Consider the following 18,099-nt stretch of genomic DNA (forward strand, 5'->3'; position numbering starts at 1 on the left):
GATTTTCCTATATTTAGGGAGGCCAGTGGGGCTAGATGGTGGTTTTAACACTTTAGTAAATGGGAAATGTGGATTATTGACAACTGGATGGAAAAATCTCAGATCAAAATAACTAAGCTGAAAAAATATCCAATGGATTTCTAATCTCTGCTATTTTGGCCTGAAATTCCCTTGTCAATTCTTCAAATTTCCAGTTAAGTGAAAACAAAATGCAGCATTTAGAATGCAATAATGCTTTCATTAGATTACAATTATATTGTGAGATTTGTTCACTAAACGCAGCATTGTAGTGTTCTGGAACATTGATTGCCAAAGTCAGGCCAAATCGCCGAGATGTGGCCATATTCAGATAGCAATTCAACACAATTCAGTATTTAGCGAATAAATAATTGCGTTCAATATCCCCAGTGAATTCCAAGCTTTAAATAGGTTATTACTCCAAGGTTTATATAATAATGAATTTTATTTCATACAAAAATAAAATGCGGAGGATGTTTTTGTGATTGTCAGAGATTAGCTCAGGTGCGAGAGACAGAATATATGATCACAAAATATCAAATTAAATGAAGGAATCCACATTACCAGCTGTGCACCCAGAACGTCTTACATTTCAAATAAGTGGGGGTGCAGGTTGTTGGGTATCTGCATTGTATCACTTGGGAATGATAAGTCTAGTTTGCCCAAACAGCAAATGCCGAGAGTTCTATTGTCTGTTGGTTTGGGCAGTGTGTTTGTCTTATAACACCATGTGTGCTACCATCTAGTGACTTCTTAGATATCGCAGGTTCCACAATGAAATCACACAGTAGGAAGGGGTTATCTCATAAGATGAGGTTATGCATGCTCACAACGAGGCAGTGGTTCCCATCTCGATTACCAAAGCACATCAACAGTCTAGGATTTAGGCATTTCACCGTTCTGCTCCTATTGTGAAAGTGACCAAACCTGGATCGTTGGTGAGCCTTGAAAACTAGGTTGAGAACCACTGCTTGAGGGATATTTAAATGACAGATTTTAAGATCAGTGTTGTGGTAGAGGTGGGCATGTTATTACAATTTTCAGCCAGTCATTGTGGAGGTCGTTGAGTAATAAAACCTTGCGCTGAGTCAGGCCTTATCACACCCAGGCCTTGCCCTCTTTGTGCTGTTCCTTGGCTCTGTTTTTGCGTTCTGGTTGGCTCTGATACATTGCACGGCTATACGGCAGGAAGCAGGAACCCAGATGAAGAGCCTGAGCCAGGCGGGCGTATGCAGCAAGCCCAAGAATCAGGAATGGAATGAAGAGAATGACTCCAAAGACGAGCAAGGTAGTGCAAGCCACCGGCGTGAGCAGCGTGGAGCAAAGTGTCTCCTTGGGACGACGAAACTGGAAGAAATAGAAGATTTTTATGTTAATGCTCTTAATTGATAATGTCCCCCTACAGTTTTCAGCGCGGGCCCATTGCCGCTGTTAAGTTTGGCCAATAATTTTGCTGATTGTAAATTTATATTTGCCAGTAGAGGCTCCTGTCCAGAACAAACGTGATGGTCCATTTGTTTAAAGAGGAATTCAGCAAAGTTCTGAAAGTGGAGCAATCTCTGTGGACACCATTGGAATGTTCAAACAGATTGCTCTACTTTTAGAATGTTTATTTAACTTCTTTTTTTGTGTTGTGAAAAAAGAACTCTCTCCATATTGCACACACAGCCACTATAGTATCCATATATTGACTGCTGGATCAATTTACCCACTATAGTATCCATATATTGACTGCTGGATCAATTTACCCACTATAGTATCCATATATTGACTGCTGGATCAATTTACCCACTATAGTATCCATATATTGACTGCAGGACCCATATATATATGTGTGTGTGTGTTGCTATCATTCTTAAATTAGAGGGGCAAAGGCTTAAAAATAATATCAGGAAGTATTACTTTACTGAGAGGGTAGTGGATGCATGGAATAGCCTTCCAGCTGAAGTGGTAGAGGTTAACACAGTAGAGGAGTTTAAGCATGCGTGGGATAGGCATAAGGCTATCCTAACTATAAGATAAGGCCAGGGACTAATGGAAGTATTTAGAAAATTGGGCAGACTAGATGGGCCGAATGGTTCTAATCTGCCGTATATAGTATCCGTTTATTGACTGCAGGATCCACTATAGTATCCACATATTGACAGCTGTGTCCATATACCCACTATAGTATCCGTATATTGACTGTTGGATAAATATACCAACTATAGTATCCACATATTGATTTGCTTAATCCATATACCCATTATAGTATCAATATATCGACTACTGTTTCCAAAAACCCACTATAGTATCAACAAGATAATGCTAGATTGCTAGATACATATGCCCACTATAGTATCCATATATTGATTGCTAGATACATATACCAACTATAGTTTCCATATATTGATTGCTAGATACATATACCCACTATAGTATCAATATATTGATTGCTAGATACATATACCCACTATAGTATCCATATATTGATTGCTAGATACATATACCCAGTACAGTATCCATATATTGATTGCTAGATACATATACCCACTATAGTATCCATATATTGATTGCTAGATACATATACCCACTATAGTATCCATATATTGATTGCTAGATACATATACCCACTATAGTATCCATATATTGATTGCTAGATACATATACCCACTATAGTATCCATATATTGATTGCTAGATACATATACCCACTATAGTATCCATATATTGATTGCTAGATACATATACCCACTATAGTATCCATATATTGATTGCTAGATACATATACCCACTATAGTATCCATATATTGATTGCTAGATACATATACCCACTATAGTATCCATATATTGATTGCTAGATACATATACCCACTATAGTATCCATATATTGATTGCTAGATACATATACCCACTATAGTATCCATATATTGACTGCTAGATACATATACCCACTATAGTATCCATATATTGATTGCTAGATACATATACCCACTATAGTATCCATATATTGATTGCTAGATACATATACCCACTATAGTATCCATATATTGATTGCTAGATACATATACCCACTATAGTATCAATATATTGATTGCTAGATACATATACCCATTATAGTATCCATATATTGATTGCTAGATACATATACCCACTATAGTATCCATATATTGATTGCTAGATACATATACCCACTATAGTATCCATATATTGACTGCTAGATACATATACCCACTATAGTATCCATATATTGATTGCTAGATACATATACCCACTATAGTATCCATATATTGACTGCTAGATACATATACCCACTATAGTATCCATATATTGATTGCTAGATACATATACCAACTATAGTATCCATATATTGATTGCTAGATACATATACCCACTATAGTATCAATATATTGATTGCTAGATACATATACCCATTATAGTATCCATATATTGATTGCTAGATACATATACCCACTATAGTATCCATATATTGATTGCTAGATACATATACCCATTATAGTATCCATATATTGATTGCTAGATACATATACCCACTATAGTATCCATATATTGATTGCTAGATACATATACCCACTATAGTATCCATATATTGACTGCTAGATACATATACCCACTATAGTATCCATATATTGACTGCTAGATACATATACCCACTATAGTATCCATATATTGACTGCTAGATACATATACCCACTATAGTATCCATATATTGACTGCTAGATACATATACCCACTATAGTATCCATATATTTACTATATATATATACAGTGAGGGTGAAATTTGTATTTGCTCCTGAGACGTGTGCAAACCTTGTGGCCAACTACAAGAAACGTCTGACCTCTGTGATGGCCAACAAGCGTTTTGCCACCAAGTACTAAGTCGAAGGGATCAAACATTTATTTCACTCATTGACATGCAAATCAATTTATAACTTTTTTGAAATGCGTTTTTTTGGATTTTTGTTGTTGTTATTCTGTCTCTCACTGTTAAAATACACCTAGCATTAAAATTATGTTAAACGCAACATCTCCTGAGGTTATCTGTTTTCTGTTTTTGTTCTTCTTTAATTATAAAAAACGAAACTCTGGCAGAGGGCAACCAAGTCAACCAACACAACAGGAAATAAAACTCGACAAACTAACCGGACTTTCTTTTCCTCTCTGTAACGCATCATTGACATATGTACTATCAAGCCTAACAATGTTACTTTACCATACGATCTGCCATTGCAAAAAAAAAAAGATTTAAAAAGAAAATTTAAAAAAATTAGAGACTGATTGTGGCGAAACCGAACTCGCCACGTGTCCTTGGAGGGGGCTGCTTGCCCGCCTCTTGCCTTTGGACTATGGACCAGACCTTATGTGAATGTGTTAACCCAGATAGTTATGCCATGGAGCCCATTCGTGTAGTTAAAGACTTCGGCTCCGTGGCGAGTGAACTGTGTGAGTAGGATCTGCGCGCTATTCGGTAGTTTTGTGCGCGCAGATCCCAGCTATCTGGGGATATGTGAAATGTCTGTGTGTTATGGATAAAAAGTAACTTTCTGTATTTTAAAGTATTTTATGTCTTTTACTGTCTTTTTGTCTGCCATGTGGGTAATGGAGTTTTGCCTCAGTCCTTGGAGATAATTAGATTCCTTCCTCAATTATCTCCAGGCCAGAGGGGAGGGATTGTGAGGCATTGTGGGAGGTAAATGGTCTGAGCTGGAAAGTCATGCTAACAGGGGTTTTAAAAGATACTTTACTAACTTTTGAACCCCTGGTCTGATTCATGCCATTTTTTTAATATGTTGTTCCCCTGAATGGATTGATTGTGGATATGTATTTTTATGTGAATGTGATGTATGGTTTTAGAGTTATGAAAGTTGGGTAGAAAGTATGTTTTAACTGTATGTGTAATTGGGTTAAGTGTTAATCTAAGGGGAGGAGATGTGTGGGAGGTAACATCTATGCTATTGGATATTTTACACCTCCCCTGTGGGCAGGCTTAAATGTGTAAGATGGAAATAAAAGCCAGGCTGGATGTGCCAGTCCAGAGTTCCTGTTTAACCCTCAAAGTGAAGTGTCGTCTCATTATTGGGGGAGGATTTATTGTATGCTGTTCCAGTTTGACTGCTAGGAGTGCAAACCTATTCGTATGGTTCCTATTCAACTGTCTACAGCATTCAGAGGCTTGAGAAGATTCATATGCTGAATCGGTTCGGTGATTGTGGTGTCGGCTAGAGTGCTTGGAGGCCTCAGGAAGCGCTAGGAGCATCCATTAACGGAGGTACCCAGTCGGGGTGCCAGGCGATCCGTTACATTGGTGGCAAGCGGTGGGATGGCGTCCTAGTGCGAGGTAAAGCAGCTCAGAGACACTGTTTGGATTTACAAATTGAGGGCAACGCTAGCACTCGTGCAGCGCCCCTGGGAGCAGACTAATATGGAAGGTTCTAGCTCTGGAGATGATTGGCTGGCCGAGGTGAGGCAGCGAGTGGCCGAGTATGGGGATGATATACCCATGGAGACACGCCGGGTGATCTGGAACCAGGTCATGGCCGAGCGAAACACAAGGCTGGACCGAGAATTCCGGTTGGCGAAAGAGAGGAAGTATGCTCAGCAGCAGGAGCGTTACAGCAGCCGAGTAGAGGCTGCATCCGAGGAGGTTAGCCGTCTTTCCCTGAGGCGGCGGGAGGAACCCGAAGTGGGGGTCCTCATAGACTGGTCCTGTGAGGAACCACAACAGGCAGGTAGAGATAGGACCAAGGTCTCTCCACCGGGATGCTGGGCAGCCGGCCCAGATCCCCAGCAGCAGCCAGAGTTGCCAGGTGGGGAAGCAGGTGGCCCTTACTCACAAATGTTGAGGGGCCTCACGGATTGGTCCTGGGAAGACCCACAGATGGCAGGTGGAGATGGGACTGCGGTCTCTCTACCGGCCCTACAGGGATGCTGGGCAGTCGGCCCAGATCCCCAGCGGCAGTGTGCATTACAGGGAGCTGAAAGTGCCGTTCTTGCTCCCCAGCGGCAGTCTACGGTGCAGGGAGAGGAGCCTGTTATCCCCTCTCCCCAGCGGTTGAAGGTGTGTAAGGGAGAGGAGTTGGTTATTCCCTCTCCCCAGCGGCAGCACAGCTCACCAAGGGGAGACAGTAAGCCCCTCACCAGCGCAGATGGGACCGTGGTCTCTGCGCCCTGCCTACAGGGAGTACAGAGGGTCAGCCCTGCTCCCCAGCGGCTGAAAGTGGGTAAGGGAGAGGAGTTTGTTACCCCCTCTCCCCAGCGGCAGCTTAGCACACCAAGGGGAGACAATAAGCCCCACACCAGCGCAGATGGGACCATGGTCTCTGCGCCCAAGTTACAGGGAGCTGAAGGGGCCGTCCTCCCTCCCCAGCGGCAGTGTGATTTGTTGGGAATTGGGAGCCCAGTCTCCATTCCCCAGCGGCAGAGTATCCAGCAGGGAATGGAGAGCCCAGCCCCCTTTCCCCCTCAGCAGGACTCTGTGCTGGGAGGAGAGACAGTCGGTCTCCCTCCGCAGAGACGGGAAGTATGTATGGGAGAGGAGATTGTTACCACCTCTCCCCAGTGGCGGATCATTAATGTACAGGGAATAGAGAGCCCAGTCTCCATTCCCCAGCGGCAGAGTGTTCTAATGGGAGAGGAGCTGGTTACCACCTCTCCCCAGCGGCAGCTTAATGTACCAGGGGGAGACTGTAAGCCCCACACCTGTGCAGATGGGACAGTGGTCTCTGCACTTCCAGCACAGGGGGTAGGGACGGTCGGTCCTGCCCCCCCACGACAGGGCTGTTTAGCCAAAGGGGAGACAGTCTGTCTCCAGCAGCAGAGCTGTGTACCCAGAGGGGAGACGGTCGGTCTCCCCCTCCCACAACCAGGCTCCAATCAGGCTACTTCAGTGGTAGCACTGGCACCAGGGCAGAGTACCGCTGGTCTCTGCCCACTCAGCAACCCACCAAGGCAGACTACCAGTCCCCCACACAGCCGTGGTGAGGCACCTGGACCTGGACAAAGTTCTCCTCTACCCAGGTGTAGTAACCAGTTATTGTGGGTGGGAGGTACTGCTGTTTGTGCTTCATGGGTGGGTTGCTGGACTAACCAGGGCACTGACCGGCAGGAGGTCAGATACCCTGTTAGTCTGGGGGGTAAAGGGGAGAAGTGTGGCGAAACCGAACTCGCCACGTGTCCTTGGAGGGGGCTGCTTGCCCGCCTCTTGCCTTTGGACTATGGACCAGACCTTATGTGAATGTGTTAACCCAGATAGTTATGCCATGGAGCCCATTCGTGTAGTTAAAGACTTCGGCTCCGTGGCGAGTGAACTGTGTGAGTAGGATCTGCGCGCTATTCGGTAGTTTTGTGCGCGCAGATCCCAGCTATCTGGGGATATGTGAAATGTCTGTGTGTTATGGATAAAAAGTAACTTTCTGTATTTTAAAGTATTTTATGTCTTTTACTGTCTTTTTGTCTGCCATGTGGGTAATGGAGTTTTGCCTCAGTCCTTGGAGATAATTAGATTCCTTCCTCAATTATCTCCAGGCCAGAGGGGAGGGATTGTGAGGCATTGTGGGAGGTAAATGGTCTGAGCTGGAAAGTCATGCTAACAGGGGTTTTAAAAGATACTTTACTAACTTTTGAACCCCTGGTCTGATTCATGCCATTTTTTTAATATGTTGTTCCCCTGAATGGATTGATTGTGGATATGTATTTTTATGTGAATGTGATGTATGGTTTTAGAGTTATGAAAGTTGGGTAGAAAGTATGTTTTAACTGTATGTGTAATTGGGTTAAGTGTTAATCTAAGGGGAGGAGATGTGTGGGAGGTAACATCTATGCTATTGGATATTTTACACCTCCCCTGTGGGCAGGCTTAAATGTGTAAGATGGAAATAAAAGCCAGGCTGGATGTGCCAGTCCAGAGTTCCTGTTTAACCCTCAAAGTGAAGTGTCGTCTCATTATTGGGGGAGGATTTATTGTATGCTGTTCCAGTTTGACTGCTAGGAGTGCAAACCTATTCGTATGGTTCCTATTCAACTGTCTACAGCATTCAGAGGCTTGAGAAGATTCATATGCTGAATCGGTTCGGTGATTGTGGTGTCGGCTAGAGTGCTTGGAGGCCTCAGGAAGCGCTAGGAGCATCCATTAACGGAGGTACCCAGTCGGGGTGCCAGGCGATCCGTTACATAATGTGGCGGTACCAGCCTTGCCACTGGGCATTGGAGAAGACTGATTGCCAGCCTCCTGCCATGTGACTATGGCCCCTGAGATGTATTGCCTGCTCTCCTGTACTGCTGAGGATTGCTACCCCTTAGGTGGATTTGGCTATGGAGCTTGTGTAGTGCCCTCTGTTGGTAGCAACAGTAATATGCACTACCTGAATAGCAAGACTGGTAATTTGCATATTCGGGTAGATTTGCATATCGCTAATTCTGCATGCAGGAGAGACATTTGTGTTAATTATGGTCTTCCCCACCTATTTATAAATATGTAATTATGTTAAAATAAGTCACTGAATGTTGCCTGCTATGATTTGACTGTTTGTAATTTTATTGAGTTTTCACAGCAATGTTAATGTAATGACCAAATGGGCTAGTCCCAAGTAAAATAAAGATTTTGTCAGTTCTACTTCACCCTCAATTTGGAGTCCTGTCTCTTATTGGGGGAATCTGCTACAAGGGATTGCTATGCTCTGCATATTCCCTTGCTATAATCACTCCTAAGCTCTTTTAAGAGCTCGTTCCTGCTTCGCTCTGGAAGGAAGAGAGGTTTGTCCTGCGGTGGTTGTGTTGTCGGCTAGAGTGCTTGGAATCCTCAAGAAGCGCTAGGAGCATCCATTAACGGAGGTACCCAGTCGGGGTGCCAGGCGATCCGTTACACTGATCATTTCTTTGTCAGTGGACAAGCGTTGCATCAAATACTCCCCCCCCCCCCCACTATATATACTTCAGCACACATACACTGCTATAGCAATCCTAGATTTACTACAACATTCAAATGCCCGCTACATCACTCATATATTGACTTTCAGATTGATATACCCACAATATCATTCATATATTCTTGTAATATATATCAAACCTATGCAGCATTGATATATTACTGACTGCCGGATATGTATAGACACTTCAGGGGGTGTATATCCACTGATCGATCCATTTTCCTAGATTGTAAGCTGTTTGAGCAAGGCTTTCTCCGTTTCGGGTACCTGTCAGTATTCTGTATGTCAGTTATTGGTGTCAGATATCCCAATTCTATAATTGTGAAGCACAGCTCTATAAATAATAATAATAATGTACATACTGCCAGATCTGGACACCTGTTAAAGGACACGTATACCGTTTATGAGATATACCCGCAGGATGCGTATAGCCCAGTGGAATGTGCTGACGCTTTAATAAACCCACAATAATAAAATATCCCGGTAGGATCTAGAGAGCATTCCTGCGCGGGCATTGTACCCCGGGCTCTGTGCCGCACGCATTCACAATCATTCACCGTTTGAACACAGAACACGGCACACAATTTAGGGTTACATTGTAATCAATAATGCTCTGTGATGTCAACAATTCCTGCTCCCCCCTCCATGCCCGCACCCATCCCCTGGCTGCACACCGGGAACGCTGAGGGTGATGTATAGCTCAGGAATGTGAGAAGGAGATCCAGCTGATTGTATACATTAATAAGGAATGGCGATAAGTGTGTGTTACGTACCATGCTAATTCCTACTGTGTTTTTATACACCAGCTGCTCCAGACTGTAAGATCTTTCGAACAGGGTCCTCATCAACCTATTGTTCTTGTAACATTTTGTAATGGTCTCATTTATTATTAAATGTCCCCGCTTTTATAATATTGGATAGCGCTATGGAATAGGTTGGCGCTATATAAATGGCAATAACAGTAATAATATAATAATAATGCTGTGTATAAAAACACCCTATGTGGGATTGGGAGATTGGCTGAGATGAGTTCCCGTAGCACAGAGACACAGAACCTCGTACACATTATGGTAAATCCAACATTCGTAAACCATAGCTAGGTCCAGAGGGATCACGATTCCAGACTCTGGGCCACAGTTGGTTGTGTTTCTGTGCTATAGAACTCTAAGGATGGAAAGGTTCTGACCTGACACATACAGGGACATGGCTATAAGCCAAACGCAGAGACAATGTTCCATTTAATGGATGGATCTCACTTACCCCCAGACACAGAGCTGGAAGACAGGGGAGATACATGGTACATTGTTATAACAATTTGCCATTGTGTACAGATCACATGCTTTATTACTATTATTATTATAACACAAACAATATTTTCTGCGGAATTATCATAATTTACTCCATGTATGAATTCATCACACAACATTGGACCTAACTATGGTCCCCTTCCAATGTGGCAATCTATGTCTCCTTCCCAATGGGTCGATCGACTCCCTCAAAATGCCTCTATCAATCATTCTCTCACAAAATGCTTATCAATGGTTCCCTGCCAGTGGATCTCTCTCTACGGCTCTCCCTTCAATGGATCTCTCCCTACGTCTCTCTCTAAATGGAACTATCAATGGGTCAATCAACAGCTCCTTCAAAATAGATCTATCAAATATTCTATCACAAAAGGTTTATTAATGGCTCTCTCTCAATGGCTCTCTTCATAGGTCTATCAATGGCTCTCTCCAAATCAAAGTATGAATGGTTCCCCTCTCGTGGGGCTATCAATAAATCCAATAAGTCTATAAATGGTTCCTTCCAGTGGGTCTCTCAACCACTCTTTACCAGTCAATGCTGATGAAGCCGGGCCAATATTAGCATCATACAAAGAGCAGTTATGGCATATTTGTCCTTCTGTGTGCAATGTCTATCTCACTGTAATGCATGGGCCAAGTAGAATACTATAGGACCTAGAGAGATGTCTGTCCTACTTTCATATCTTAGTAAATCATACAGTGCGGGTCCTAGGTTCCATATATATAGAGGGATTAGAGACCCTCTTTAGTACATGTTTAACATATCGTTCTCTTACACAATGTGCCTCCCCATCCCAGGGTTAGTTAGTAGGTCAGCCAGTCAGTTATCTAGTTACATATACCCACCTGTGGATGGCACAGGAATCCGTAGAGCAGCATGATGGCAGACGGGGCGAGGGCACCTCCACACAGCAGGATGAATATCAGCAGGTTGGTGGTTCCCACCAGCAGGTTGTGAGCAGTGATGAGGACGGCGCAGGCCCAGCAGTCTAGGGGATCCCTGGGGGTTGGGGGTACTGGTGTGTACGGTGGAGGCAGGGCAGGTGAATCGTCACCCACCGCCACCAAACTCACATTTGAGCGGGACATGGACTTTAAAATCAAGCTGTCTTGTAGTATAACTATCCGTCCTCTCTTCTCTTGCACTGTACTCCAGCCCTTACTAAAACCTCTCTCATGTGGTCCTTAATGCATCACCTTCCCTAAAATCCCAATCCCTTCTCCTCCCCCCTCCTCTTATCTAGGAATGCAGCCTGCATCACTCCCCCTAACACTCCACAGCCTCTGGAATGTGTAGGATAGGCAACCCCCAATAAAGATACCCTGCTTTCTTACATACATTGAGAGTGTAAGCTCTGCAGGCTAGTCCCCAGAGTCCCATCCATCATAACTCTCTTTTGAATCATGCTCTGTATATGTGTTAATAGAAAAACTCTTCCTTAACAAGCACTAATATTTGGCTGCTACACGTCTCTCATATTGTGAGAAATATTTAAAGTCAGGTTCGTGTAATGAAAATATCTCTAAAAACAAAAATCAAAACTGCGGAGTCATTAAGAGAATGTTAGATATAAATATATAAATATATGCAGGGATTTGTGTGATTAATGTAAAGATTTTTTTTTTTCAAATAATTATTCTTTATTCGTTTTTAAAAAGTAAAACGCATGGAGAGCTATTTAAACCACTTTGAAATGTTTGGGCAAAAAGGCTTTGCTTTTAAAATGTATCAAATGTTTCTAAATTGGATTATCACCTGCATCAAATGTTATTTAAACGTTTTTCTTATTCAGATCTAACTTTCCCACGAGCCACATCGATTGCAAACTCTGCCCGTTAGGAGATTCAGGGGTTTACTGACTTAAAACAATGATTATTATTGGCGGAGTTGGAGAATTTTTCCAAATCAGTGCTTTTTGATAAAAGTTTGTGTTCTTTGGAGCTAAATTGACATCCTATTATATTGGTAAACATTGTTTTTTATTGCTATATTAATAAAAATGTTCATTTTACTAACGAGATGCTAACACGTTTCTTAGCATTGAGACATAGCAAACACACATAAAATAGCATATTCATAATAATTATTACTATTTATAAAACACCAACATATTCTGAAGCGCTGTACAATAGGTGGACAGATAAATTGTTACAACAAGACAAGTTGGATACACAGGCAGGGCTGGACTGGCTCACCAGGATACAGAGAGATTTCCCAGTGGGCCACGGCACCTGGGGCCGGGCAGACAGCTGGTGTGGCGGCCGGAGAAAGACCTGTGCTGTCTCTGCTCTGCTCCCCCGCCCTCGAGCGCTACTTAATGAGACCGGGACCGGAATATGACGTCTTATATTAATATAAGATACATACAGTATACTTTTAAAACCCCTTTATTCACTTACCTTATTCAAGCATCAATGTCCCTGGGTGCCGAGTCTTGCCCTAACTCCCCCCGATGTCAATCGATGGGGGCATGAGTGCTCCTTTGGGGTATACTAGATGCCGGATGCACTCATGTAAAGCATGAGGATGTCCAGCGTCATTTCACCGAGTCCAACTCTGGGAAAGGCCAGGAAGTGGCTCTAGTGGCTATCAGGTAGACAGCCACTGGAAACAGTCGTAACCCTGCAATGTAAACATTGTGTTTTCTCTCAAACGGCACTGTTTCACATCGCAGGGTTAAGGGGACAGGGCACTGCACTTAGATGAAGATGAGATGATCTGGGTGCCTATAAAGATTCAGAAAATAAAATAAGAGTTTTGACTTTTTAAATCCCCCACCGTGAGCTACATCCAGTAACAAGCTTTATTTCTCACACATTCTGTCATTTCAGGCCTGGCGACTTAACTTATCTCCTTGTGATTCCTTAATCCCTATCTGACCCCCCCCCCCCCCCCCCCTTCCTAGAACTGTCCATCAATCTGCCCAACACATTCTCTCTCCTGCAGCCACACAACACAGAAGAAACAGTAAATATGGGTGAACAAATAATATAAAACTAAAATGGACTTCCCATACCACACATAACCTGCAACTTAAAGGGATTCTATAGTGCCAGGAAAACAAATGCGTTTTCCTGGCACTATAGGCTCCAGGAGTGCCCCCCCTCCCTCGTGCGGAGATGAGGGGGTTAAAACCTCTTCAGTCACTTACCTGAATCCAGCGCCGATGTCCCTCGCTGGGTCAGGCTCTGCCCACGCTCCTGACGTCGGCAGAGGAGAACCAAATGCTCAATGCTTTCCTATGGGGAAAATCTGACACTGGAGGTCTGTGAGGACGTCCTGCGTCAGATAACGGATACAAAAGCCTGTTTGGATTCTGGAAGCGCCCCCAGTGGCTCTCTGGCAGACAACCACAGAGGGCAGACTTAGAGCTGCAATGCATTTCCAGGATGTTCTGAGAGGGAAATGGGTAAAGATAAGGATGGACAACCGCACAGCAGTTTCATACATAAACAGTAAAGGGAGTACACACAGCAAAGTCCTGCTTCAAGAACTGGAACCAATCATGAATTGGGTTCAAGAACTAGTTCTGGGACTTGTAACTGTGTATGTTCTGGGAGAAGAGAACTCCAGAGCAGATTATCTCCGTCGTCATCACCTAGACCCCAACGAATGGAGTTACACCCGAAGGTCTTCAGTCATCTGACAAAACGTTCTGTCAATCAATCTGGAAGTGGACCTCATAGCAACCAGTTCCAATTCTCAGCTTCCAAGGTTCTTCTCTCGAGTATTTTACCCCAGGGCCTTGGCAATAGATGCTCTCTCCATTCAGTGGTCATTCAGACTAGTCTATGTCTTCCCTCCATTTCCTTTCATTTGGAAAACACTAAAGAAGATCAGGCAGGAACGTTTTAACGTTATTTCAGTAATTCCATTCTGATCACAAGGCCCTGGTTTCCTCTCCTCGGGTCAATGTCTGTAGAAGCTGCCGCAAATGAAATTATATAGCCTTTCTTTTTTCAATATCCCAAAAATTAAGAAGAGGAAAGATGGCACTCGCTTGATGCTGCCAGATGTCTTACTATTTATTTAGTGGAGACAATTTTCCAGGCTTTTTGTAAACCTTTCAGGTCATAACAAGGGAATGCAAGCCTCAAAGTCAACTCTAAGTAGATGAATTACTTTGGCTATTTCATCTGCTTATCAGTCTCAAGAAATTCCCGTTCCATCTGGGTTAAGGGCACACTCTACTAGATCAACGGCATCTTCTTGGGCATCTGCAACTAATACTCCAATTGACAGCATTTGCAGAGCAACCACTTGGGCATCAGCCAATAACTTAATTACGCATTACGCTTTGGACGTGAGAGCCCAAATCTCTACTGAATTTGACAGAAATATTCTTCCTTCAGTAACTTAATTTCACCCTTTGTTACCTTTTGGAAATAAATTTGAGCATTGAAAGATTTGTTAGAGATTTTTATTCCCCTTTTTCCTTTGTAGCGTGGCTATTACCCTAGTGTCATGCTGCCACGGCTTGGACACGAATACAGAAAATGTATTCACATTTACTGTAATTTTCTTTTTCCTGGCTATATCCTTGGTAGCACTAATTTCCAGGGAGGGATGATCCTATTTATTAATTATTTCCTGTCCTAAACAGCCAAATGGACAGAGCCAACACCATTGTCATGCTGCCATGGATATAGCATGAAAAGAAAATGACAGTAAGTATCAATACATTTTCTGATCTGCTCCATCTCGCTAATACCGTTTACCTCCAAGGTCCTTGAGAGATCTGTGTATGCAAGATTCTTATTATTATTTCTAAAGCGTCAACAAATTCCGCAGTCCTGTACAATTGACAGAGATTGACAGACCTTCTCGAATCAGACTTCCTGGAACTCCTTACTGGATTGCTATTCGGACAGCACGGGCGCTTGGTGACATGTTCCAGGGATATATAATGTGTGGGGATATGGTCCAGTGATAGAGGGTTCTGGCAGACATTTTGTATGCTGTGCCTCTAGCAAGGTGCCGAGTGGTACCGGAGAGGGACAATTGTACTGTCTGTCTGTCTCATTGTATGGAGAATCCCCTGCAGGGAGAGTCAACATTGCTGTATATAAATAGCTCTGTGCATGCAATGACATCATTCCAAACGCTGCATTCAGACTCGTCTAATGTTGGGGGGAGGAAGAGGTTGGAGCTTGGTAAAGCTATAGTCTCTGCTTCACAGGAGAGAAGATCTCCTGAGTTATAATCACTGCAGCATGGTCTGGTGGAAGAGGTCCTCCGAGATCCCAGTCAAGCTTTGGTGACTGGGTCTGAAGTGCTCTAGCGTCCCAGGTAGTATCGAGGAAGGTGACCTGGAGGAGATACACAATCGGAGTACAAGAGCTCTGTCTTAAGCACATGTCAAAGATGCTCAATCGTATTAAGATCAAGGTAATTTGGAAGCCATGGCAAAACCTTGAACTTTTTGTTCCTCAAACCCTTCCTGAACATTGTTTTTCAGTGTGGCAGGGAGCATTATCCTGCTGAAAGAGGTCACTGCCATCAAGGAACCATGTTATGAAGGGGTACATGTGGTCTGCAACAAGCTCTAGGTAGTTATGTGTCAAAGTGACATCCACATGAATGCCAGGACCTAAGTTTTCCCAGCAGTACATTTCCCAGGGTATAACAGTGACTCCGCTGGCTATTGGACAGTGGTCACTAGGGATGTGCATGGAAAAAATATTCGGTTTGGCATTCCGAAATTCAGGACTTCAGCACTTCGGGTAAGTGTAGGGTTAGGGTTGGTTTAGGAGCAGGGTTACCCTACCCTAACCCTACTCCAACCACTAACCCTACCCCTAAAATGAACCCTACTATAACCACTAACCCTACCCCAACAACTAACCCTATTCCAACCCTCTCCTGTTTTGCCACTTATCAGAAATCCGAAGCACTTCGGCACTTCTGCAATACGGTTCGGCATTCTGAAATTCGGCACTTTGGACATTCGGAAGCATCCGAATTACCAAAATTCGTTCGAATTTGCATTTGGAACAAAACGAATTGCACATGTCTAGTGGTCACTCATTTACCATGTGTCCCTTGTAAGGCCATGCTATGGGCTGTAAAATTGGAGTGCTATCTGCCAATGTTGAACGTGGATGAACAGTTTAATCATTCAGATGCCAGGGAGTCATGTGTATCTCTTTATATCAAGTGTTACTAAAAGCGGCCTACTTTTTTATACTTCAGTTGGATATTTTAAATTCCGATAGGATCCAAAGACAATGCCCAGCTTGCCTATTTGTTAAGGGCAATGCTGCTACCCCTTTCTGCGATTCTACAGCTGTATCATGAGCATCCTTAATTCTACTTATTTTAGGAGTGTCCGATCTCCTAGCTTCAGGGTAATTTGTCTGATTCCACCTGACAAGAACGCTCTTTCAGACCCTAGTTCTCTGTCAAGAGGTCCTCACTCCTCAATGGAGAGTCATAGAATGAAAATTACATCGACGCTCCTTATTTTTCCATGCCAGGGCTATAGCTGCCAGGTTTATCATGTATGCTGGACACATATCACTTACACGCAAAAATATCCATAAAACGTCTGTGTATATTGCACAGTATGGCTATGGTGAGATCAAATAGAGAAAAGGCTGGTGAAGATCCAATGTGGAAATATAGAATGGTATTGAACATGACTGGACAGATGAACTGTGGAATACGGCTCAAGAAATGAAATGGGAGGAAGATTACTGGATGGAATTGATTTTGTAGAATTTGGAGGAAAATGATTTGGGGAATGATTTGCAGGTATACAGTTGGGAGTGATAAATAATTGGAGTGAGTTTAAACAAGGGGAAATCCACTGGTGGCACATTGGGACAATACCACAAATGAAGGAATTTGGGGAGCATGACTAGGGATAGAAGTTGGGTTTCATTCAATATTTAAACTGTGGGTCACTAAAAGGCTGTAGAGATTGCAAGGCAAAACTCAAATAAAAGACCCTGGTTGATGTGCTCACAATGACAGCAAGGCATGAGACGGGGTCTCAGTACATGTTGGGCCTCAGGCAGTTGCCAACCTGGCCTGATAATAGGATATTTATGAGAGGACACAGAAGGATGGGAAATAAACTAACGAGGTAGTTGAAGGTGTAGATCAACTGGGACAAAAACAACAACATAATTTTGGCCAAATCTCTACAACTCAATCTCTCTACTGCTCTCAACACTGTGGGGCACCTCACTGGGTGACCTGATCATCTCGTTTGGTTCTACATCTCTGCCCCTCTTATCTTCTCTCCTTAATTATGTCAAAAGCTGCAACCTCTCAAAATCTCCTTCAAGTTTTCAACCCCCACTACCAGCATCTCATCAGGTGTTACCACTTGGTTCGCCTTACAGGCTTGCTGCCTCAATGTCCTCTTTGATTCTCCCCTCTCTTTCCACATTCAGTCACTCTCCAATCTCTAAAATATAACCAATAACCGCCTAGGGCTGCCATAGCCCCACCCCCCATGTTTGCCAGGACTCAGCGAACTTATTTAAATTAACAGAGAGCATGTGGAAAGTGTTGCCCTTTCATGGGTAGATGCTAAATGCAGCCGATAGTAAATCTGAGAATAAGCCAACCAGAAATACTGCATTTTATATAAATTATGTGTATTACATGGCATCTTTTTCATGTGTTGACAATTGACCTGATGAGATTGTATGTCCAGATACTAAATCCACCCCTTCCTCTCCTGTCATTACTTCTGAAACTCGTACCACTGGTCCAGACTCCTTGAAGATGATCAACTCAACACCGAAGTTCTCGTTCTTCCACAATCTCCCATTTGTCTTCATTCACTCTTAATGAGGTCCTATGCGATTTACAGATAATGCTGCCACTAAACACAATCTGTT

The 18,099-nt window shown here is 43.2% G+C and overlaps 1 protein-coding gene across 1 annotated transcript; it reads right to left on the reverse strand.

The window, feature by feature from the left end:
- Window positions 1-453: 453 nt before the first annotated feature.
- TMEM88 (transmembrane protein 88) lies at window positions 454-11,395 on the reverse strand. Its single transcript, XM_063446041.1, has 2 exons — window positions 11,092-11,395; window positions 454-1,365 (listed from the first exon to the last, which is right to left on the reverse strand). Exons 1-2 carry the CDS (start codon window positions 11,332-11,334, stop codon window positions 1,117-1,119), a joined length of 492 nt encoding a protein of 163 aa, XP_063302111.1. The 5' UTR covers window positions 11,335-11,395; the 3' UTR covers window positions 454-1,116.
- Window positions 11,396-18,099: the final 6,704 nt, after the last annotated feature.

This window comes from Pelobates fuscus, chromosome 3, assembly GCF_036172605.1.
Source record: "Pelobates fuscus isolate aPelFus1 chromosome 3, aPelFus1.pri, whole genome shotgun sequence".
Taxonomy (NCBI): Eukaryota; Metazoa; Chordata; class Amphibia; order Anura; family Pelobatidae; genus Pelobates; species Pelobates fuscus.

Bases quoted from the DNA above. Each gene is read 5' to 3' on its own strand.
- TMEM88 (XM_063446041.1), bottom strand. From the start codon at position 11,334: ATGTCCCGCTCAAATGTGAGTTTGGTGGCGGTGGGTGACGATTCACCT. The intron at 1,366-11,091 runs GTGGGTATATGT...TATTTCTTCCAG, and splicing joins GATTCCTGTGCCATCCACAG to TTTCGTCGTCCCAAGGAGAC.